We start from the raw sequence: 25,044 nt of genomic DNA, 5'->3' as shown, positions 1-25,044 counted from the left end.
TAGCCATTAAATGCGTAAAATTCCCATTTTATCATTAAAATCAAGTTAAGACCATATATAGAATACTTGGTTCCCATAACTCATCCAAACTTTGAAGTAAACATCCCGAATGTATATAAAATCATTTTCCATATTAATTTATCGAAATGCGTAAATACCCAAAAATCTCTAATTTGATCTAGTTGATCCATAATCATCCAAATATGAAATACTTGAACAAAAACTTTACGGAACTAAAATAAAGCATTTTAACATGTATATGGTTATATAAAAGAGTAGGATGAACTACAGACCTAGAAAATCAAGGAAACCTTAGAAAATCAAGAATAACTTGGATGCTTGGTTCCATACGTGAAGTTTCCTTCTAGACCTCCTTTAATGCACAACAACTCTTGAGAAATCCACTAAAATGAACTATTTGAAATTAATGAAGGGAGAGGTATGGAGAGTAAATGAAGAAAGAGGGAGGTCACAAATGAAATGGTCACACCTGGAACTTGATTAAGCAAACAAAAACTCGGGCTTCCTGTGGGGCAGCAGCATAGGTCGCCCGGCCTAAAACCGGTGCATGCCTTTTCAAGCAAGCGACACTTCCACCCCATCTTGAGCATCCGGGTGGCTTAGCCTATGTGCCCTAAGGTGCCTCGAATATGGCCTCGTCCATTGAATGGTTTTTCTTGAGCTGCACTAAACAAGTAGCAGCTTAGGCGATTTTTCCGCAGCTTAAGTCGTGAGGAAAGTCGCCCAAATCACTTAAATATCAAATTTTTACCAAATTTTGCTTCCAAAACCCCCAAAACATCATAGGGTCTTAGTAAAGACATAAAACAAACAATAACTTGGCATTACAAACGAAATCCAATAAAACCCAGTTGATTCTAATTTGAAATAAAATATGAAAAATTACGGATGTTACAGAAGGATTTAGTTACATAAGCTCTTGAAATGTATGAATCCTTCTAGAGAATGATTTGACCCTCTTGATCCATGTTTGACTCCTCTTGAACCTTTACCAAGGTTCCTCCATCCTCTTGATTGATCCGGAATGTTTTCTGGATTTCCGGAAAACCTTCTAGCCAAATTTTAACATTTTGGATGAATTTATATTATTATGATTTATATGTTTTACCTTTTTTCAATTTCAATATATAAAATAAAAAATATATTAGGAAGATTTATGGTTATGAAACTATTAAGTTGTCTCCATCCCGTTCAAACAAAAGGCAAATAAAAAATAGAAGCAATAATTTTAGAAGAAAGGAGTACCCCAAAACTTACCTATATAAAAGAAATAGATAAAATCCAAATAAATATAATAGAAAATCTAAAGATGAAAAACAAAAGAAAAATAAATGAATTAAAAAATTATAAAAAGAGATGATTCTAGTGAATCAAGTATATCTGATTATTTTGATAAACTGATGATAGTAGTAGCAACGAGTGAATGTGCAACTGTAATTTTATAAATATGTTAATCGATGTAGGATTTCGATGAATTTTTCAAACAAGTCTAGAACAAGATAATAAGGAAAAGTTGGTTAGATTTTATTCAAGATCATAGAATGATACCCGATAAAGTATTCTACTATAAATAAAAAGGAAATACCAAGTATTATTTTATGTATTAAAAAGTTTGAAGAGGATTTATACATGACTAAAGGTTGATTATCTTATCAGCAAAATATGTTTTAGAAAGGATGACTAAAATTTTAATTTCTAAACAGATGTTTTTGATTTTGAAATCGAGTTTATAAAAGGTGAAAATGATTATCTTCCAGATTTCTTATCACAAACAATTCTTAATATATGAATAGATTGTCAAATTCCTTGAACATTGAGACATATCTGAAATTGTCATTTGATGATAGAGAAACAAGAGAGTTTTATCAAGTCATTCTCATTGATACCTATTCTATTATATAATAGAACATAACATTTCTCCAAAAGATCAATTATAGTAAAGTTAAACTTAGTCGGGTGGAAAAATGGGCTTAAAAGCCTTTACTCTTTGTGGTTTTCTTTCCGTTACGAAATTTTAATCAGGCCTGGTTCTTCTACTTTCAGGAACGGATGGCCACAGGCCCCTGGCTTTTTTTTATAGATAGAGTGAAGCATCTTCGGTCCATTAAGGTTTTAGATATAAAATTCTTTTTGGCCCCTTGACTATTGTTGATCCAGTCCTTTTGTGTTCTGCCTCTGCCTACTTTGATATTGATTTTCAAAATTTGTATCCCGTTTGGTTTGGTTTGGTTTTTTACTTGGTTCAAGTACATGGGGTTTTAGAAGGATTTCAAGACCTATTATACTAACGATTCTATTCAAGATCCCATGAATCATGACCTATACGTATCACCATAAGAAACAAGAAGCAACATCTCGTTGGACATTATACGTATCAGAACATGTTCAAAAGATGGGTCATGACTCATGAGCAATCAATCACTACATGACCGGTTATTCAAGCAATGGATATCTGTCAAAGGTGAACCACCATAAATGGCTTAAAGTCCTTGCAGGTAAACTTTTTCATCATTACAGGGGCTTTAACAACGTCTGGATTCAAACCCAAAGAAAAATAAACTCGATTAAAAAAGACAGATAAAATAAATATAAACAAAACCAACCATTAATCATACATCAATGCCAAAAACAAAATCTTCACATTGTCTAATCAACAAGACTTAACTTATTTTTATCATTAATTAATGAAATTTTAGACATTAAGAGGAGCACAAGAATCATTAACATACAGCCATTTTGTAAGAGAATCTTCAAACGAGAGAACCCCRCCATCGGAACCATTTTYCGGTCACCRGATTCCGTAAACTGATGGCAACRGGAAAGAATCATTATCCCTATTTCCRACAGTAACCCCAGCCATCAATAATGTACATGATTAGTCTGAAATATACAAAAAAGTCACATTTTTGCCTGTCCTACGAGCAGAATAACGCTAAGATCTTTGAAGAACTGAACTAAACCGAACTGCACTTCAAAATACATTTTGCCACTTCGCGTCGGGCGGGACCCGAGACATCTTCTCCGATCAAGAAACGTCAACGATCCAACTTGTCATCAGTGYCGTGAGGTTGTGGACTCGCAAGCCTTTACTCTGGTGGGCCTACTCCAACAGTGCTCTTGCCGCCATTGTCATCCTCGGCCTCCGATTTGTCGGTGGCGGCAGACGGCGGAGCAGACTCCCCTTTGTTCGGAACATCATTAGCAATATCAGCCTGTGGATTGACTTCAAGATTACCATTCGGAAGGCTACCTGTTGCAGCCTGAGATGTTTCAGCAGACTCTGCAGTCGTAAATGATTGTTCAACGGCTGGTTCGGTGGATGATTCGACTGATTCCCGCCATTCGATCCATTCCGGTGGCTTATCGCTCTCATTTGGTCTAGAGAAATCAGCCGACTTCCCGAAAGTAGTATCATCGGGGCCCGGTTTTGAATCGGGGACCTCAGATGTTGCAGTATCGACCAAGTTTTTGTCATTTTCGTTGGACGTGGCCTCATCATCACCGACAGCACTGCCGCCAGCAGTACCCTCAGTGTTGGGCGAGGGTGAAGCTACCGCATCAGTTGACCGCTCATGAACCACCCTCTCCTCCTCGAACGCAAACCAATTCGAATTTGTGAAAAGGGACCCACTGAAACACAAAATTCAGCAGAAACAAATTTGTGTGAAATCAATATCAATTCCCACCATCTGAAACATTTCAGAATCACAGATAGGCAACATATTGTGCCAAACCTAAAATAATAATATAGTACTCCCTCCATCCCCAAAACAAGTGTCTATGTTTCTGTTTTAGTTTGTTTCAAAATAAGTGTCTATTTACAAAAGCAAGTGGTTACTTTCCAATTCTACCCTTAATTACGAGATGGGAGAACTTCATTATTCCCTCTTCTAGTTAAGGGTGAAATTGTCATTTAGTTGATTAAATATTTAACGATTACACATTCCTAAAACTGTGTGCCTTTTTCATTATGGACATTTATTTTGAGAGGGGGTATATTCAAAAAATTAAACTTTAAATCAGCTCAAGCTTGCACAAATAGATAGAAAATATCTTTGTTCTTCAGGGGTACTCCTACTCAAGATTGAAACTTGACACAGGACTCCAATACTAAAAATGTAGATTTATTTATTTATGCTAGCTACAATATCTTCCAACTTGAACGATCCAACCATGTCAGTTGTATATGCTATACCAATTCTTTTTTGAATTTTAAATTTCAATTTATTCCGTAAACTGAACCGACATATAAGATTATGAAGTCTAATCACCAATATGACAAGAAAAAATAACACACCTTTCTTGGTCCTCTCCCAATCGAAGTGAAGATATCACTACTTCAGCAGATTCATCATCAAAGTAAACATCCTGCAAAAGTTTAGACATCCATTTTAAACAAACTTCTAGGAATTATAAAGCTTGAAATTCAAGGATAGCCCCATTAAAAAAATGTTCATATCATCGGAAAAAATAAAGGTACACTAGCAAGCAATTGTTTTATCTTTCATTGTTCCTTTATTTGGAGTGGGGATGTGAGTTCTTCAAGTTGGGTTTGATAAGATTTCATCTATATAGCTTAGCATACAAGACTTTTAAAAGTCCAATAAATAAGTGGTCCATCAATCTCTACCGATTCGAGAGCATATAAATTTTCACTGCTAGATAAATTTTAACATGAAAAAAGAAACAAAAAACCAAATTTCCTTCAAACCCCGCTTGATATACCAACTTAAGTGTAGCTTTGATGATATGTATATCATATGCAAGTGACGTTTCATTCCCACATAGTCCTATGGTAAAATAGGATGTGATTTGTAACAACCCGTCCCACGTGAACAGAAAATTAGATTTGTGAGCTCCTTATAAGCTCAAAGTTGTGGACTACCAATAACTTTCACAATGGTCTTAAGTTGATTCAAAGATTATTGGGTAACCCTGTTACATGATTTCCTTAGGATGCTAAACCACAAGGATGGTCTAGATCTTACAGGCTTAAGGGAGTAGAGTCTGATATTTTCTCAATTCAACCAAAGAAAATGGTTAGACATTGATATACGATCAGAACATGAACAATCTGATGAATCAACCACGATACTAAGATTAATGATCAATTCAACCACTTATGTGACCTTTCATGGAATTGCTGACTTACATTAAATGCTAATATTCAAATGATTTATAGTTCTTGGTTGACTAATGAGGCCTAGTTGCTGGAGCAAGAAAAAAGCAGAGGAGGAAGACAATTACAATGGCATTAATGACAACTTATCAGCATGACTTAGAGGCCATTTACCAAAATTTGTGGGCAAGTGCTGACTGGAAATTGTTGTTTACCAATTATTTATAACAAGCACGGACCAAGTAAAAATGACAGTTATGCCCCTCAGTTTAGAGTAATTGTTTACTATAAAATTTACACTTCTAAAACTCTAAATATAAAATAAGATGAACTAAGAAAGAATTATGATTAAATTCAAAATAATAAACGACTTCTGTTAATAAAATACCACATATAATGGCTTATTGTCTAATAAAATAGAAGTACAAGGATTATGTATGATGGTGTCTATATCAATATGGGGTAAATGAAAATTTCCTAAAAAGGAAAATGGCTCTCACATAATCATAGTGGAGCAAAATGAAATGGCCTCACATATTTCTTAACAAGGGTAATAATGAAAACCATCTCTGACTATGGTCAGATATTGATTTCTATTGCTGACTCCAGAAAGAGGATGGTCAGCACTTCACACATTTTTTTTTTTGGAAACATCCCATCACTTATTAGAGCAAGAGTCTCTTACCGAATAAGAGGTGATAAGAGGTAAGTAAACGGGCCCTTAGTTACTTAATCATCAACCAAAAAGATAGAAGATTTAAGATGAAAAACAAAATAACATATTATGAACATTCATAGTCAGTATTAGGTTATTGAAAGCCTAAGAAAAACCTCTCATGAAACATATATGGAATGCCTTCATCTCGGAAATATTATATCCAAGTAATTATTTTGCAAATATGGAACAAGTAAGATCTACCTAAAGTTATGTTTTAGAATTGGACTCCTTTTTCTGTTCTCTTCTCTTAAAGTGTCTTCTTACATTGTAGTTAATGCATGCACCATAATTATGGGTCATCAAAATATCCATATTTGAAGATTCTCTTGTGAAATGGCTGCATTATAGCAGTGTATCAAAATTGCATGTTTTAATGAATTTTTATTTATTTGATTTGATTTGTATGCGGCCTCTTCTGTTCTATTATTTCTTCAAAACTTTGTGCGAATTTTTTCCAAGCTAATATCATAATACCCAAAACTACATTGAACACAGGACTCATTGATTGCACGAGCTAGCCAGCAAGCCAGCAAAGCCCCGACGCTTAATCGCTTCATTTAGGCACCTACTGACACTAAAGCCGTTCCACTCGTGCTTCTCTAACGAGAATCACTTCGTTCCACTCTCCCAACAGGCCAGCAAGCCATTCCTAGCGGCTTAGCCCCTGTTAAAGGCTAAAGAGCGTACTGAACACTCACCCTTTCTCGCCAGCAAGCTAAGCTCCTAGTCCTCTTAGCCGGCTTACCTTTAACCTAACTCTCTAGTTTATGGCCTAAAAACACGGGAAAACACTACTTTTTGATCAAAAAACAGAAGGCCACCACTCCCGCTTCACAAAACTACAGATCAGACTACAAGTGTCTTAACAGGAGGTAGTGGGTCCCCAATCCAAGTGGAATACCAAAATGGCTGCTAGACTAGATATCACTTATCAGAGACTTCTTTCATCTTTCATAAATCAACTTGGATGCTTCTCTTATCGTCTATTTTATATAATTTCTCTTGGTTCTAGTTCTTTTCTCTAGATTTTTGTAGTTCCTATCTTTGTTGCATGAATGTCAACTGTCTCATCTTTCCCCTCTGTTCTCTCATTCTTTTATAAGAAACACTGAGGTAGTGAATAACATTTGGAAATTAGAAATTCATTAACTAATTTTAAAAAGAAAAAGATATTAGTTTATAATATGATCTTTTTTTCAAACAAGAGGCTCCAACTTCCGCAAGTAATACAAGAAAACTAAAAGAAAGCAACTTATGCAAGTCATGTTTGTCAAAACAATTATATATCATCTCGGCTTGAAGTAGTAACTCATCTTATTCTTCACTCTAAAATTGATGTTATGTGATTGTGATCTATTGTGATTCATTTCCATCTATTATTTAGTTTTAAAGTTCTTAAAAAAAAATTGCTTTAAAGTTTGAAAATGACATCATCCGACGAGGCATGGCTCATTTTCAGGATGGTCATTCTTACATCATGCCATGATTATTATTATTTTTTCCTAGGTCCGAGCATAATACCATACACTGACAAGGCTTACTCATACACGTACCTCATCATCTCTTTCCAGTGAACCATGAGCCTGGATACAGCAGAAAGTAAAATAAAGTATTAATTCCAGATAACCAATAAAACCGGTAGAATACACATAAGAACCCTACAATAAGCAAGTTCATGTGTGAAAAGTATATGTTTTAGATTAGATAAAAGCAGGAAAAGAAGAGTAAGAGAACGAGTCCAAGCCTATTATCAGATCCTTTAAAGTCGTACTGAACCATCATTTCCATAATTAATAGACTAATTACCTCTTTTCACACACACACACACACATACACACACACACTTATATATATATATATATATATTGATAGATATCTAACGTAGTATTTGAGGTAGGCATCGGACATAAGGACTAGGGCCCAAGGGAGATGACTCTCCACTCACAAGCCAATGTAGGTCCACTCAATGGATCATCGTACTTCAATAAAAATGCTATAAGGTCTGTGATCCTGTTAATGTTGTGGTGTTTTCTGTTTCTCCTTTTTGAGATGGCTGTCATCATGACGTTTACTTGCCATAGGAGAGTTCATCTCTCTTAAATCAATTCCTTATTGGTCTGTAAATAATAAATGAAGATAAAGAAAAGACATAAGAAAGTAACAGCATGACTAATTTATGTTATACCTCATCATTATCATCATTTTCATAGATACCATATCGAAATGCTTGGCTTAAATTATTGGCCAGAGCTGCCACATCATAGTCTCTATCTTGGTAATCATCCTCATCACTATCTCTACCACGATCATGAAGTGTAGTAGGTCTCCTGTTAATTTGGTTGGATAAAGATACAATTATCAATCAATAAGCAACCAAACAAAATGATGCACTGCAATCCAAAAACTTGTATTTCTCCGATAGAACTCATAAAATAAAGACACTAAAGCCAATCACAGCCATTATTACTGTCATTATCAGGTTCACTGACATACCCCAAAGAATACTTGTTCGATCTTTAATTTCGACAGACACAAAACTAAAAATAGTTTTAGTCACCAGTAGAATCCTATAAGAAAACAATTAAGACAAAACAGTTTCTGCCAGCTAGAACACCCAAAGTTGCTAAGATCAATTCAATACCATGAACAACCTAACTTCAGCTAAAGAAACCAATCTCTTTGGCGACTGCACTATGAAGTAAAAGATTATTAGGTCACTCTGCAACTAAAATATTTTATTTGGTATGAAGTAGAATATTATTAGGACACTCTACCACTAAAATTATTTATTTGACTATTGTACTTTATGCCTCACCACTTTTCTCCCACCGATCTCTAATTTCTGGCAGGAAACCAATTTGACCAGTTTCCATGAAGTCGGTCATGCTAACTTGATATGTTGCTGGAAAGCTAGGGGCAAACTGATCAGGTCGATTTTGACCAGAAAGGAGGGTAGGCCAAAAGTGATTGGAACATGAGGTGGGAGCGGCTAAATAATAAGTTTAGTAAGAGTTTCTAGAAAAATATTTCAGTTGATATTTTTGGATACAACAACATGAATGTGATGATGACCACAAAAGAAGTTAAACAAGAAATAAAGTGTTTTTAGAAATGAGAACATCAGGAGTTACCAACAGATATTCTTCATAAGTAGAAAACATCGAGCTGTCTAAGAGTAACCTTTAGCTACCAATTGCACTTAAGAGTCTAGTGTGAAATCCATCATCATTTAGCGGTATACACACCCACTTATGCAACAGAATCCTACCTAAAGCTTCAATATAGTGACCCGCTTGCACAAACAAAATCATTCCTAAAATGAATATCAGCAAGGTCTCACAACCCACTCAATTTAAGAGCAGACATTCTTTATGCACAGTCAGTCTCCACCCTCAATTAGCCAAGGCTCAAACATTTTGGGGATAACAATAACCAAAGAGAACTGAAATGAAGTCATGATGATTACAAGATATAACTAGAACAAACAACAGGACAAGAAATAAGATAACCAAGCCTTTCAAAGGCTCACCATACACTTTTCCTTGACAATGGGAATATCAAGTATCTCACCGTCTCATGTAAGGTGGCATCATAGGTAGAAGAGTAAATGTGGTTCATCAGAGGATGAAATATGTAACAGTGGAGAAGCGCACAACTTGTATCAGAAGCGCAAGAGTTATATCAATGTCTGTTTTTCCTATAATATACTAGACATGGAGCATTTGGAGTCACCAAATATGGTGGATCAGATGCAGCAGCAAAGTAAGGTCAATAAGAACTTCAGGAAACTCAAAATCAAGACAACAAGTCAATGTGACTCATGTGACTCAACCCAACTGGACAGAACTAGAAGAAGAGACCGGATTTCGAGAAAGTAACATTATCTGAAGCAAAATATTTCCAGAGGCTAATTCTATGGCACCGTGAATCCTTTTGTGACCTAGAATACCCAACAAATACAAACCTGTTTTGGTCTATCCAGTATGAAAGTTGCATGCATAGCAAAATAATAGGGCAATATGCCCATTATTATTCAACATTCCTCTTAACCCCAATGGAATTAGATACATACCATACAAACATTTCCAAAAGGCATAATTGAACAATCAAGCAACAAAGCTTCTAAACACGAATGGAACTTATGGTGTATTCCAGCATATGTATCAGCCAAAAACCGATGTATACATGATGTCAGAGTCACACAAAAATAATAGGTTCATGAAATACCCACCCACACGCCCATTGGTAGACATTTTCAAGCGCGTTGCGTTTAGTAAGTACATCTGCATGCCACTCTACCCATTCATTATTACCCTGTCAAAAAGTAACATGCCATCAGATAAAGACACGCTCACAAAAAAGAAGTTATACAGAGAACCATCTCAAGCAGATAACATTCTGTTTCGTACCATAGTACAAAAGAAAAACTTGTAATAATTCAGAATAGTAACTCATAGCAGACACCAAAATTCCAAGATCAGCAATAAGAAATTAATATGAATATGATTCATCTAAAACAACTACCTATATGGAATAAAAAACAACTACCTATATGGAATCATTTGAATTATAAAGCAAGCATGTTAAGAAATACTTCAAAAATATTAATATAAAAAACCTGCAAATATGACTCAATGTAGCTGTTATGAGTCCCCTGTTCAACAAGTTTGTTTGCAATACGTGTCATGTGTCCAACATTTCCTATCCTTGGCAGGGTTCTTCCTTCAGCAGGGATCGTTGGCTGCAATATGTATACACTGAATTCAATTAACTATGGACCAACAATATTTCCTTCAAGCATCATAAAGAGTTAACAGAAAAAGATAACAGAAGTATGATGTAGCCCTTCCCCATGGTTGTTTAAGGCATAAGCTGCACCGACACACAAAATGCCCTACAAATTCTAGGCACAAGAAAGAAAAAAGAAATGTTGAATGTTGTATTCTTGTTATGCAAGTATCCACTGCTATTTACAAGAAAGATGGGGGAATATCAAACATCATTCTGCAATTTCAGTGCTTGTTAGTATGGTTTCAATTTTAAGAAAATAAAGCACGATAGTAAGAAAGAAGGAAACAAGAAAGGCCTAATCTATATACTCTAACCCTATTAGAAATGAGCAGATCAATTATTCAAATATAATAATATGGTTTTCTCACTTCCCCACCATTTGTATGTTAACTAGGTCTTTATTTCCCATCTTCTCTTATCGTATCTTATTTTCCATCTCTTCAGCTCTTTGCCTCCATTGTATATAATCTCTACAATCGATATAGAAACCACACCTAGGCCTTGTCTGTTGTTGACCCCTGGGGTCAACAGTTAGATGTGCGCTCAACATGTCTTTAACAGTTATTTTCCTCCCACGTGATTTAATGTTAGGGCTGTGGTACCAGACCACCATATGCAGAAGTGAACCCATGAACCCCCACAACAGAACAATAATCTTGATAGTTTCAGATAGTTGATCATTACATTCTTTGGATCGGCCTCCAATGCACAATTCTTCTCAGCATCAAGAATTTTCCTGACAAGATGACAATCTTCAAGAATATGCACAATGAGTGAAGCATTCTTGCTCTCAAGGCAAGAATCTATTATCTGTTCAATGTGGTGATGAATGAAGTTATTGTATGGATACCTATAGCCATCAAAACAAAGTTTGGTTAATATATTTATATATATATATTTATATATATATATATGTATATATATATATTTATATATATATATATGTATATATATATATTTATATATATATATATGTATATATATATCCTTTCCATAGAACAATTCTGGAGATTAAATGGCTAAGTGGAGAGCACTTACTCAAAAAATAATTCTATAATACGTCTTAAGGCACCAAGGCGGATCAACTCCTTCTCAGCAGCTTCGCTACTAACAGTCATTAGGACCGAGATGAATTCAATGATCTGAAATTTTCCATTGTTGAGTTGCAATAAGTTATTTCAAATGCATGATTGCATTTACAACAGAGAAAATCAAGAAAGAGATAAATAGCTTCAAGGTACAATAATATCAAGTTGCCACTGCTGGCTAATTCCTACAAAGTTGCATGCCACTTTTGAATCATTATTTTACTTGTTTTTTTACTAGAACATATACCTAATCAATCACATAGTGAGCAAATCATAATTACTGATGACTGAGGACTAAAGTTAAAGTACAAATATAACCTTTAAGCGGTGTTTCCCAAGAGGTGGCTGCAACTTGCCATATGTTGTAAATAGAACATTCTCTTCTGATGAAACATCCAAGAGCTTTAACAAATTTCCTGTACATTTAAAGGCCCAATTCTCAATACTTCAGTCAAAACCTCACAAGAAATTAGCTTATAATTTCCTAACACTATGTAATAATAACATGCACATGCAAACAAATGTAGCAAAAAATCACAAGGCCGACACTAGAAATTTATGGAAATGGAATTCTATTTATAGTTTCAGTAAAGTAAAAGAGAGTACAGCAGAAATCACTTACACAGTAAGAAAAAAAGTGAACTACTTTATCAACTTAGGGGACAAGGTACAGAAGAAAATATGCCAAATGTAGCAAAGTAGCACCTTGTAGCAACAATCACAAATGTAGGGATATTTCATTCCAATTCACTGTAAAAACTGACGACTGTTTGAATATTCTAACCACATATATCTGGTGTATGCATTTGTGTTTGATTCAATTCTGATGTCATAACTCACAACTGAAGGCTATAAATTACAACAAATACATAACGAGATAACCAATACCTAGGCTCTCCAACATGCCTTCCACAGTCTCAGGTTTGGCTGTTACTACAGATCCATGAGTCGACTGCCGGTTGTAAATGTAATATGTCCCTGAGGTTAGCCTCTTAGGATCCAGCAAAGATATGCAGACAGACAATGAATGAACTAGAACTGATTTTGGCCGTGAGTCCTCCAAAGCATGACGAAATAATCTTGTTATGAAGCTGCAAAATCATATATATATATATATATATATATATATATATATAATTGTTCACTTGTTCATTAAGTGAGACAAAAAAATATAGATGCTAACCCCCCCCCCCTTCTCTCCTTCAAAAGTATAAATATAAATGCTAACCTCGGGCTTGATATTTTAGTAGCCAGCCCTGGGGGAGCGTATCTAGTTATAGCACAAAGTGATTCTGCTGCATTGCCATGCACTTCAGGACAATCCTTCAACAGAACAATTGAATTGTAAAATTAATATAGTAGTTCATAATTCCAAATTGCCTAGAGAATACACCTTGACTGTTGGTGGCTTATCAAAATACAACATACCGTAGAACTGAACTTGTCAACAATCATCTCCAATACATCTGTCTCTTCTAGCCACTGCATTGAATCTACATAGCTTGTATAAAGATGTTCATCAGCACCAATCAGACGAATAAGAACCTGTTACAAGAATAAAATTTAGAAGGGATGCAGATACAGATGCAGTAGTAACAAATAGTGATTTTCGAGAATTCACCTCCATGATGGATGTAATTCCTATAAGGTCAACCAGCTTTTTGATAATATCCTGATGGGCCTGACCACCAAATCATAAATAACTTAGAGATTTGAGTGAAAGAAAATAGGATACACGGTATATATACTCATATAGACTTCAAAGTTCAACCAAAATGAAGCCTCCCCCAAGTTCCATTGATAAAAAGGAGAGCAAAAAACATGCATATACAAGAGTGATGTGGCAAGCAAAAGAAGTTAATGAAATCAAAAGGTGCAGTATATGTATGACAGGAATGTTGAGAACATGAAATCCATCATGACACAACCTTTAGATAGAACTAAACCAAACCAGTGAATCCCACACAGAGTATAGTCTGGGGAGGGTAGGATGTATGCAGATCTCTACCTTTACCTGAGGGGTAGAGAGACTGTTTCCATGAAGACATGGCACAACCTTTAGATGTTGACCAAAGAACAAAAAAGTTAATTTACCTAATGATCCAAATTAATTGGCAACTTACTTGAATATAGTTCATTAAGGGAACCGTCTTCCGCAACAAGAGGCATACAACAACCTATAGAATGAAAACAAAACATCAGCCATCCCGACAATAAATTTAAAACACATTGATATTTGAGAAGGGAACATAAAACCTGAACAGGTGAAGTATAAATCTCCATCAAAATAACATATCAATGTACCATAAGGAAAAATCAAAACGACAATTGGAGTTAACTTACTTTACTAAAATAACCAGCCAGTAGAGCACTATGAGGGTGTTCTGGTTCAAGGAAGGAGAACAACAAGTTCATCAACTGCAACAATATACGAAAAACTTATTCCACTAGGCAATCACAGTCAAACAAGACTAAAAACACTTCTGATTTTCAACTCAATAACCAATAAAAGAATCAATCATTCCATACCTCCTCATCCTCAACTAATGCTTTGAGGATGATATCAACTTCACAAGTAAAGATCTCACAAGCAATAAAAGGGAACCTGGAACATAATAATACGTATTATCTGATGGTTGGTGCTTATAAGCATGGAAATACAACGAGAACACAGGTAGATCAGAATCCACTTGGATGCAAGCATTTGAAAAATATTCTACATGATTGCGCACAGAAACATACTTGAAAGTTCTCCCTTTTTCAGCATCTTCAGGAGATTCTTCCACTATGTACCGAACAAGTTGTTCAACCTGAGTCCTTTCCCTCAAACTGCAATCAATAGTTAAATTAAATTCTACATGTTACGAACTGAAGAAATGGTAATTAACTGCAAATGACTAAAGCATATTAGAATTAGAAACCAAGTTATCGACTACCATAAAAAAACTATGAACAAGAGGCACCATTAGATCATGTACTGGTACATTCAGTAACCCATAAGGAGTGTTTTAAAACTCCCTGTCTAGCACCATTTAATCTGTCACCAAGATGTTAAGTGTCCCCCAACCGCTTGAACTAGATATGGCTGTCTAATGGACCACCTAGGGTTAAGCATTCCCCACCGCTCCGATTAGCCATTATCATTGAAGCAAGTGTCTTAACAATTCAGCATGCCTTAATTGATTTTCTCAACTTGGAGGCAGTCTTTCCATCTAACTTTAGTGATTATATCAGTGGAAAAATGAAACTAGTCACTTAGAAAAAGTAATTGCATCAAAACAATATAGCATCAAAATTTCAACCATCATTTGTTTACACGTTTTACAGTAAGTATATTATATATTTTAATAAACCCTTATGCTTTCGCTTAATCCCCACATAGGCTATTAAGAACTTAAAGGTTGCTGAACTGCGTGGCTCCAGTTAGGTGCCGTTTATTTTTTAAGAATTGCTGAAGGGTCTGAAGTCTTATTTCACTTCTTGTTGATAAGAGGTGGTGCTGAAATCTGAAAGTAGAATCAATTAGACTGTTTGTTTTTGTAAGCCAATACATATCTGAATGTATGCAACTGTCTATATCTGCACCAAGAGCAACTAATATGCACATATGAAAGCCAATTAAGAGGTTGTCTTATTAAATGAAGACTCAAATCTCACTACCCACTATGCGAAAGCAGAAAGCTGTCTGCCATGTAACATACAAAGCCCAACATGTACCAAAATAGATAAAGGTAGCTTAAACAAAACAAGAAGCAACTAACGCGAGATTTAAGCATATGAACTATATTATAAAGAGTCATAACAGTACAAGTGAACACTAGATGCTACAAGACACCATGGAGTCAAATTTAGATGCGACTTACAAATTAATAAGCCGGTTATTAAGAGCTTTGCATTCTTGGATTATTTCGTCCTCGTCTAGAAGCTCCTCTAGTGTAAAATTTTCCTTGTCCAAAATTGTATCCACCTGGATCGATAAAATGTGAGTATGATCCATGACCATTCAAAGACAAAGTGATTGGCATCAAAATCTTATCATAGATTAATGATTTTGATCACAATTCACAAGTAAGGAACATAATACGGCATTCACATCCTTCTTTACCTTTCCTTGCGAAAAATTAAACCATACCAGGCTCTTTCAATACCCATGACAGGAACAAAAACAATTAAGGTATCTACATAATCACAGAATTCACTAGATGCATACCAGGTATTATTAATTATACCGAATATATTAATCAGCATGATTCAAGAAAATCCAGCAGGTGCCAAAGGATATCTAGACGTTCACAAATATAAAAGCTAATAATCAAGTATATACCCAGATCTTACCCTTACATAGAGGTAATGTATTATATGAACTCAATCTATTCTTTTCCATGTGTATGGCATAACCTCTGAAATTGACTTCATTTAAGTGATGTTTGTTTTTCAAGAGGTGCTGAACTCTAAATCCTACTTCACTTCTTATTGAAAAGAGGCGGTGTTGAAGTCTGAAAGCAGAATCTCTTAGATTATTTGTGTTACTGTGAATGTCTGAATGTGTGTAATCGTCTATTGACCCCTCAGAATATAATAATGTTGGATTTATATAAAAAGAATCCCATTTCACGCATAATTTGTAAAACAATTATCCAGAATTATTATCTGAATTTAATAAATTATCTGAAAACACTAATTATCAAGAATCAGAAAGATAATATTTATCTGAAAACAATAAATAAAATGTGAGGTCACGAGTTCAACCCAAGAGATGCAGCAGCAAAGTGGCTAGAACATTACATTCAGATGTGAAAGGTCACAAGTTCAACCCATAGTGCAGCAGATTTGAGTTGTTTATTAAACTAACATCAGCAGTCCAATAAGAGGAGGGTAAGAGGTGGGTTAACCTCTAGTCCGATAAGGGTGTGTTTGGTGTCCAGACAGGATAGGACAGAACATAACAGGACAGAACAACTAGTTCTTCAGCGTTTGGTAAGATAGAATTGGTTATAACAGAACAAGTAAAATGATCAAGTTACCGCCAATTAATTGTTTATATATTTTGATTAATTTATGTAATTTATTAAATTATGATAAAATAATTATTTTTATAACAAAATATATCATTAGAAAGTTTTTGTCAAAACAATTAAAATGACACCAAAATAAAAAGTTTATGTAGTTTCCAATCTTTATTTTATCCCTTTTCTACATTATTTTTTATTATTAATATATAATAACTCTTTTCTACATTATTTTTTATTATTAATATATAATAAATTACGTAAATTAATAAAAATATAGAAACCGTATAAAAATAATATTTTGAGGACATTAAAATTAAATATTTAAAAAACATAAAATACAATAACTAAAATTTAAAGAACAAATATAATGTAATAAGGAGACCTATTTGATGTTTTAGAAGAGAATTAAGTTCTATTTTGAGGTTATATTGGTAAAATATAAGTATGTTCTACCTTGTTCCACCCTGTTCCTGTCTGTTCCATATAAAAGTCCTGCCAAACGTGGAACAAAGATCCATGTTCTGTTCTGTTATGTCCTATCCAATGTACCAAACACACCCTTAGAACAGAAAGAGGCTTTTAAGCTCTTATCACAACAAAAAAACAGCCTTAATGTCTTATACCCTAACCTCTTATTTGGTAAAACAGAAGTGGTGAATAATAGGTAATTCCAATAAATCAAACAGCACCTTATAAAACCAGGCTCCCTCTGCATGTTACTATGATCACTCGCCCATCATGTGGTAAAGCAACTACCTAAAATCTAAGGTCACGTTTTTACAAGTAAACTGAATAAATCTAGCCATATAGGCACTTAAAAGAAGCAAAAAAATTGTATAGACCATTGAGCATTATTTAAAATGGATATGTTTCTTGAGTTTTGGACCTCACATACTGCAGACCTGTCTACGATAGTGGAGCCTTTTTATAAATGTATTATAATGTAGCAAATCAAGACCTTTCACACCAGAGGAGGTTAAGTTGTGTTGTCTATTAAAAAGGAAGTTTGATGCCAAATACTTCAAAAAGACAAAAACCTCCCATTACACCACTAAAATCAATGCCATAAAGAGTAAAAGAAAAAATATATGCACCCATTATCACTTAAGGTTAATCCTCTCGGTCCCTGAAACCATTCACTCAACCAACTCTTGCATCCTAGGCATAGGCCCCAAAAACATGCATCCTAAACAAGTCACCAGTCTACCCTCCTAAAGCAGTCTACCCTCTTAAAGGAGGCTCCAACTCTTCAGTCCACTCAGAGACTAGTCTTCTACCTGCTATCATGCTCTCTAGGTATGTATAGATATGTAATGCGTGATCTACAAGTAATAGTGCAGAAACGGTGCCCCATTTTAGTCCTGCAAACCTATAAAAGGGTTACATGTTGCATCGTAACTGAAACAGAAACCTTTAATGGATCTTTATTCAATAATAAGATCTTACTAAATTCATTATTCTTTGTTGCCCACTTTCCATCAAACCTTGTTCCAACTTGCCGCACTTTACCAAACAGACTTTGAAAAATCCGTTTACCATTGGATATTCACCTCAAAAGAGGGAACAATTATGTTCTTGACAAAAAATTAAACCACTAACAAGAGTCGCTACGTCTTTCATGTTCACTAGTACAAATTTGGTGGAACAAATAAACGATTAAACTTACATGGGATTCAGAGGTAAAGTTTTACAGCAAACTTTGAAAGTAAAGAGAATAATATGGCCAGGAGAGCAGTTATTTCAAGAATTAGATAGGAGTAAGCATGTACAACACAGGTACAAGATGAAACAGAAAAGAACAAGTTGAGTTCATCAAAAACTTAGTCGAGAAAACGTCCTGAGATGGAAGAAATAGGGATAAAAAAGATTAGTTCAATCCAAAAAAGAAACATCTCAAAAAGGAGTTTTAATTTGAAGTTCACAACTTGGAAAGGGAAAAGAACGCAAGTCAATGAGAAAACTGAGCTGCCCTTAGTTGTAATATTCCACATTTTTATCCAATAATATATAAGTGGGAGAAAGATCTAACTGGAAGACACTGGCTAATATGAGAAGTCAGAAAAAGAAGAAAGAGCACAGGTTACGAGATTCAACATAAGATCTAGCTGTAATTCACAGAAGAGAATAGTGAAAACCACAATAAGAAAATAAGAGGCGGGATGATCTACAAAAGAGAAAATGAAATTTCCAGCAGCGTTAGACCTCAAACACATGGGTTTGTGTGTCTCAATGATGGGAAAAGCCTTTGTTGAAAACATAAGCAAAAAAATGAAAATCCAGAAGGAAAACGCCCAGCATTTGGAAGAAAAATAAGAAAGAGAATAAGATGAAAGACAGCAACAAGAATACCATTTAGAGTGGGAATGGTGAAAGGAATTTCGAGGGAAGAGAACATCATTAAAAATGGTATTGATTTATGCTAGGAGGGGTTAGGAAAACAAGTGCAAGAAAGCTTGATTTTACTGATTTGATTAGAGATTGGGTCCCAAAGAAAAACAAATCAAGAAAAGGAGACGAAAGGTTAGGGGAAGTTAAAAGAGGTGTGGTACACATGTAGCAGCTTTGGACCACCAGAACAACAATGAGGAAAACAAGAAAGGTGGCTGCTGTTTAGTGTGATTTATGTTTGATCAATATTGTCCCTGTAAATGGACATATACGGTTTTCTCCTTTTCTATTGATCAATTTTGCTGAACACATAATAGGAAAATGGAACGCTCCCCTACCGATGTATTTTTACACATGCTCTAATCCTCTGAGAGGCAGTGGTTTACCCTGCAGTGGATGTCAGCGAAGGAACTGCTATGGTGTAGTATTGCCAAGGAAGTTTGTTACCTAACTAATGTGAGAGTAAGAAGGATAACCAAACGAATTATGCTACAGATGTACGATACAATGAGTGCCAGTAATTGATGCAGTAAAGATCTTCCTTTTATGCTGAAAAGGGTGTTCCACAGCTGCAGCCTGCAAGGTGCTGGGTGCTGCTGCTATTTCTGTACTGGTATATGTATGTTGATAGTTGGATTACCTATCAGCAACATGCAACAACTATTTCGGGCTTGTATGACACATAAAATGATGTGGGTACATGAAACATCCAAATTGTATTTTGGTCTTAATTATGGTTTAAGTCTTTCAGGTTACCTTACATTAACATATATTTCTTTATCGTGTTTAAATACACATAATGGAGTAGGAAGGCAACCACTAAGGTATAACCACGCACAATGTAGATATTTAAAATTACACATACCAAACCACTTCTTTGTTGTCGACAATCATATACACTTCCTTTGACTTCCCCAAACCCATCATCAAGCACCACAAAAGGTTCGGAATGTTCCATGTGTAACTATGACATAGTTTTAGACACGGACTGGTATCAGATGTGAACAATTGACCATCTGCCACTTGGTGCTTTTCTCTATAATCACACAGTGTTTCGTTACGAAGCTATTGGTTCACCATTTACACAAACTGATGTGATTCCTTCCTAAATGTACAACCAAAGAAAAACCTGATCCCTGGAAACTCAATCTAAGACATAAAAGAAACTCAACTTTTCAAATATACACTTTCCAGCATCTAGGCCTCTTTGAAAACAACAAAAATTCAGACTACTACACAGCCTTAATTAGACAACATCAAAATTCATATCACCTTTTCCAATTCATTTCATTTCCTCCCATTTTCCTCATCAACCAAACAAACAAACATACCCAATGAAGAAACAAACTTATGATTAGCTTAAATAGTAACTAATCAAAACCAGGATCTAAAGATATCTAAAAGCATCTAACCAATTTATCAAAAAGAATCCAAGATTTACCGGGGACGTGGTGGACAACCCAGTCATACGCCAAAACATCTTAAATTCGATTCAAATCGTTTGAATCCAGATCTGCAGCGCCAGAAACGTAGCTTAGAGATCCCCTCAAGAAGCCCAAAATCTGTAAAGCGAAACCCTAGAATTCGAAAATGGAATCAAGAAAATTTGAAATATTTGCTGGATTTTCTTTGTTCCCAGATTCCGAAGAGCTAATTGATTGAAGGGTTAGAGAGAGAGAGAAACAGAGAGAGGAACCTGCAATCGCGTAGGGTGGGGGGAGTCTTGGGGGTATATCTCTGTTGCAACTATCTCCTTATGTTCATCGATCCATTTTCAAATTCCGGATACAATTATTTTAAAAAGTAAAAAAAAAATTACTTTTTTTCCTTTTAATTTTTAATTTAATGATAGGCAAAATACACAAAATGGGTTGGGTTCACGTTAGATCAAGAGTTTTTCGTGAGACCTGTAAGACCAATTTACGTTCATTGATTAACTTTATAAGTTAATGATCTAATGGTCTAAAATTGAACGGTGGTAATTTTGTGATTATTGAGAAGTTTCGTGACATTTGTGAATGTTCAGATCTGACGATTATAGATTTAATCCAAGGGATGAGAATTGGTCTTACGGGTCTCACGAGTCTCACGAAAAAACCTTGGCCTCATATGATCCCAAGTCTACACAAAATAGCAATATATTTTTCTAAATTTTTTATTATAATATTATACTTTCATTTTTTTATTATAACAATATTTTTTTAAACTATTTTTTAATATAATATTATACTTTAAAAAATTTACCCATTATAGAATTGAATAACTTTTTTATTTAAATTTATCCATTATACCAGATTTTCATGTCAGCTCATTATCCACGTAGATTGTCTATATGTACTATAGTAATGTGACCTTCTTATTATAACATTGTACTTTCAAAATTATTTTATTATAGCACCTACTAGTTATTATTAACAATGTATTTTTAATTTTAATATTTAGGTAATTTACATGTTATTTAATAAATATATTAAATGAATCAAAAAATTCTAAATTATTCATTAATATACCAATAAAACTAGCAGAAGACGACTTATCTTGCTAATATTTTTTTTAAAATATGTGTTTTTTGAAAAAAGAAAATAAGAATTGTTTTTTTTTTACCAAAAAAGTATGATCTTTTAAATAATATATTATATTTGTTCAAAAACTTTTACTTGACGTATAAATATATTAAATTAATTAGATTTTTTTGAATTATTTATTAATATAATAATATTAAAAAATTGTAGAACACAATTTATTTCGTTAACATTTCAGAAAGAACTTTAAAATATATGTAATTTTTTGAACAATATAAAATAAGAAGTGTTATTTTTTTTACAAACAAAATATATCTCGAAAATAATGTAGCATACTTATTTAAAAAATATTTTACTCTAGAATATTTATAATATTTAATTTGCATGCAACTTAATAAAAAAAAGTCGAAAAAATTTAAAAAAAAAATTAAATCATAGTAATGAAAATCACTAATAAAAATTTAAAATAGGTTTTTATTTTTATTTTAATTAAGTCATCAAAATGATGTGTCATCCACATCATCTCATTAAAGCCACACAAGTAAAAAAATCAAGGGGTTAACCGGTTTAAAATGTAACAAGTTACTCATTGCTATAATGGGTAGATTTTTTAAAGTGTGATGCATTAATAAAAAATAATTTGAAAATACGTTGTTGTAATAAAGAAAACAAAATAGAATACTATAATAAGAAATTTTATGAAAGTATGTTATTATTTCATGCATTTAACCCTTACTAAAAACACTATCTTTTAAAAAAATTGTTACTAAATTTTTTTGATAAGAACCAATGTTAGTTTATATGACAATAATAAGAAAATCGGTTTTTATAAACTAAAAATATTTTACATTTGAGTATTTATGTTATAAGAAAAAGATAAGATGAGTAAGAACCGGTAGAATAAAATGAGAGAAAGAAAGCTAAGGAAGATGTACTCAGGAAATCTAGGATTGTCAGCTGGAATCTCTCAAATTGCAGCATTGAAGAAAGAGAGAAGTAGCTCAGATACATCTTGAATGAGTGAAGAATTTTTTTGAGTGGGTGCATCTTTAAGGTGAATCAAAGTACCGTAAAGTTGTGGGTTTGATCGGAGAGAAAAGTCGACGCGATTTCACATGAGGGAAGTCAATTTCGGAAATAATACATTTTCATTTTGAATTGGCTTTGACCTTTTGAGCAAAATACAAGACTACGTCTTATATCCGACGTGTTTTTAACTAAATTTCATCGTTACATGAGACTTTTTTGTTTTTTCGATTGATTTCATAAAATATTTCAATTTTTATTATTTGATATTGATTGTCCTCTGTTTTCTGGATTTTTAATTTCGTTTCGTTATGCATATAGAACTCCTAGTATTAAATAAAATGTTTTGCAAATCAAAATCAACTGTGTATCTTATTTCACTTTCCAAAATTTTTAGTAACAATAATCAAATCAAAAACTAAAAACAAATTAGAAAATACAAACTAAGAAAGATGAAAAACTTATATATATGGGAAAAGTTAATGATCAAACAACATTATATATGAAATTAACAGAGTATTCAATGTGCTATTAAATATTATTTAAAAAAGGCAAATATGCATAAAAATGTAACCTACTTTGTCCTAATTTCTATTTTGAATAACACCTTTATTTTTATACCTAAAATGAAAATTTTCAAATCTTTAAGTACTTCGGGTAACCGGTTTAACCCTTACCCCAGTGGTGTCTCATGGATGAGAAAAGAAGTTTAGTTGGGTTAGAATTATGAGCAACCGAAGTGCGACAAGACACCGAGACCACAACCATACCTTGTTGTCCACCATCTCCTGCTATCATCTCCATCTCCGCTCGTAATCTCTTACTGATGGATTTGCATGACAGGCTCACCCGATGTTAACATAGCAGCAGAACGATGGATGCAAGAGTGATGAACTTCATAAGCTCTTGATGTTAGGGATGGAGTTAGAGGTTGAAGATGGTCTGCAAATGGTGATAGGAGACGATGACTGAAGACAATGGCCGGAAATAGAGGCTGATGTATTTCTGGAAGCTCTCAATAGTGGAGGTGGAGGTGGAGGTGGAGGTAGAGGTTTGGGATGGTGGTAAGAGACGTTGACCGAAAATGGTGGCCGAAAAGGCTTGGTCATAGTCTCCATTGTGTTTATGTATATCAATATGTATATATAGATATAAAATATTTTTTAAATTATTTAATAGAAATTAAAGAGATAGAATAAAATACAATTTTATATTTATTTATATAATAAAATTCATATCAATAGTCACATCACCAAATAATTTTGAGTTGTATGCCACGTCATCAACCACGTCAGCATGATAATCGGTTAAGGGTTGAACCGGTTACTCGAGGTACTTAAATGTTTGAAAATTTTCTTAGATACCAAAATGAATGAAGGTTTTCAAATTATGTTATCTAAAATATGAAAGAAAACAAAGTAGTTGCATTTTTATGCAATTTGTACTTTAAAAAAAGAGTTATTGGCTATATAAATATTAACGAAAAAAAGAGTTAAATAAATGTGTATAGATAGAATTGAACTCCCAACCTCATTATAATAGGAGGTTTTATTCTGTCATGACATACCATCCCATCCCGGCAACTGCTTATTCTAGTTATAAGTTCAGTTTTAAAATATTTAAGGACATCTTTAGAACGTCTACATTTTTTCTTTTACCGTAATCAACTGAGTGGATGTACGAGACCCAGCTCGATCCTTAATAGGTTCGCCCCTACTTACAACACTTGATTCTTAAATTTATGTGTTTATATAATGTCTAGCTTAATGAAAGTTTGGATGTTTCAAGTAATTTATATATATATATATATATATATATATATTTTTTTTTTTTGGCAAAAATATGTTATTTTCATGCACATGTAATCCGAAAAGAAAAAGAATTTGGAAAACAAAATAAAATGGATTAGTGAGATGATGAATTCTAATGTTTTATATTTGTCTTTCTAAATGTTTTTGTTTTATCTATCTATTTACATTATCAATAAATATGAGTGAGATTTTTAGCCTCAATCATTTTATTTGATATTACAAATACATCTGATAAAATACGTAGAAATATTTTTAGGGTTGTGTCTAAAATCTGATTAATAAACTTTATAAAAATCATGTTTATAGTCAAATTGGATCCGATGTATATATATATATATATATATCTATACTATATTATAAAGCATTTGGCTAAAACTCTTAAAAACTCTTAAACTCTTAAAACTCTTAAACCCGTTCATCCTTAAACAATTTCATCCCTATCCGATTTCATCCCATAACTGAATTCGTGTAACTAACTGCAGATAAACACAATCAAATACAGGTATAAACATCTCATTTTAAATATAAAAAATCTAAAATATAATTAG

General features: G+C 33.7%; 1 protein-coding gene across 2 annotated transcripts; it reads right to left on the bottom strand.

Moving 5' to 3' along the window:
• Positions 1-2,671: 2,671 nt before the first annotated feature.
• On the bottom strand, positions 2,672-20,851 carry LOC112504101 (serine/threonine-protein phosphatase 6 regulatory subunit 3-like). 2 transcript variants are annotated; one of them, XM_025108063.1, is made up of 20 exons: positions 20,834-20,851; positions 20,579-20,650; positions 15,601-15,704; positions 14,480-14,566; positions 14,267-14,342; positions 14,081-14,155; positions 13,861-13,914; positions 13,359-13,418; positions 13,166-13,282; positions 12,966-13,060; positions 12,626-12,828; positions 12,056-12,153; positions 11,688-11,791; positions 11,334-11,499; positions 10,477-10,599; positions 10,090-10,172; positions 8,044-8,185; positions 7,412-7,441; positions 4,319-4,389; positions 2,672-3,651 (listed from the first exon to the last, which is right to left on the bottom strand). In XM_025108063.1, exons 2-20 carry the CDS (start codon positions 20,615-20,617, stop codon positions 3,108-3,110), a joined length of 2,271 nt encoding a protein of 756 aa, XP_024963831.1. In that variant the 5' UTR covers positions 20,618-20,650; positions 20,834-20,851; the 3' UTR covers positions 2,672-3,107. The 2 variants fall into 2 exon arrangements, with proteins under 2 accessions (XP_024963831.1, XP_024963830.1); XM_025108062.1 differs by lacking the exon at positions 20,834-20,851 and having other exon boundaries at positions 20,579-20,788.
• Between the last annotated feature and the right edge of the window lie 4,193 nt (positions 20,852-25,044).

The sequence above is a fragment of the Cynara cardunculus genome, unplaced genomic scaffold (assembly GCF_001531365.2).
Source record: "Cynara cardunculus var. scolymus isolate 2C unplaced genomic scaffold, CcrdV1 Un_Scaffold_4612, whole genome shotgun sequence".
NCBI lineage: Eukaryota > Viridiplantae > Streptophyta > Magnoliopsida > Asterales > Asteraceae > Cynara > Cynara cardunculus.
This window is presented reverse-complemented; position numbering and strand designations above follow the sequence as displayed.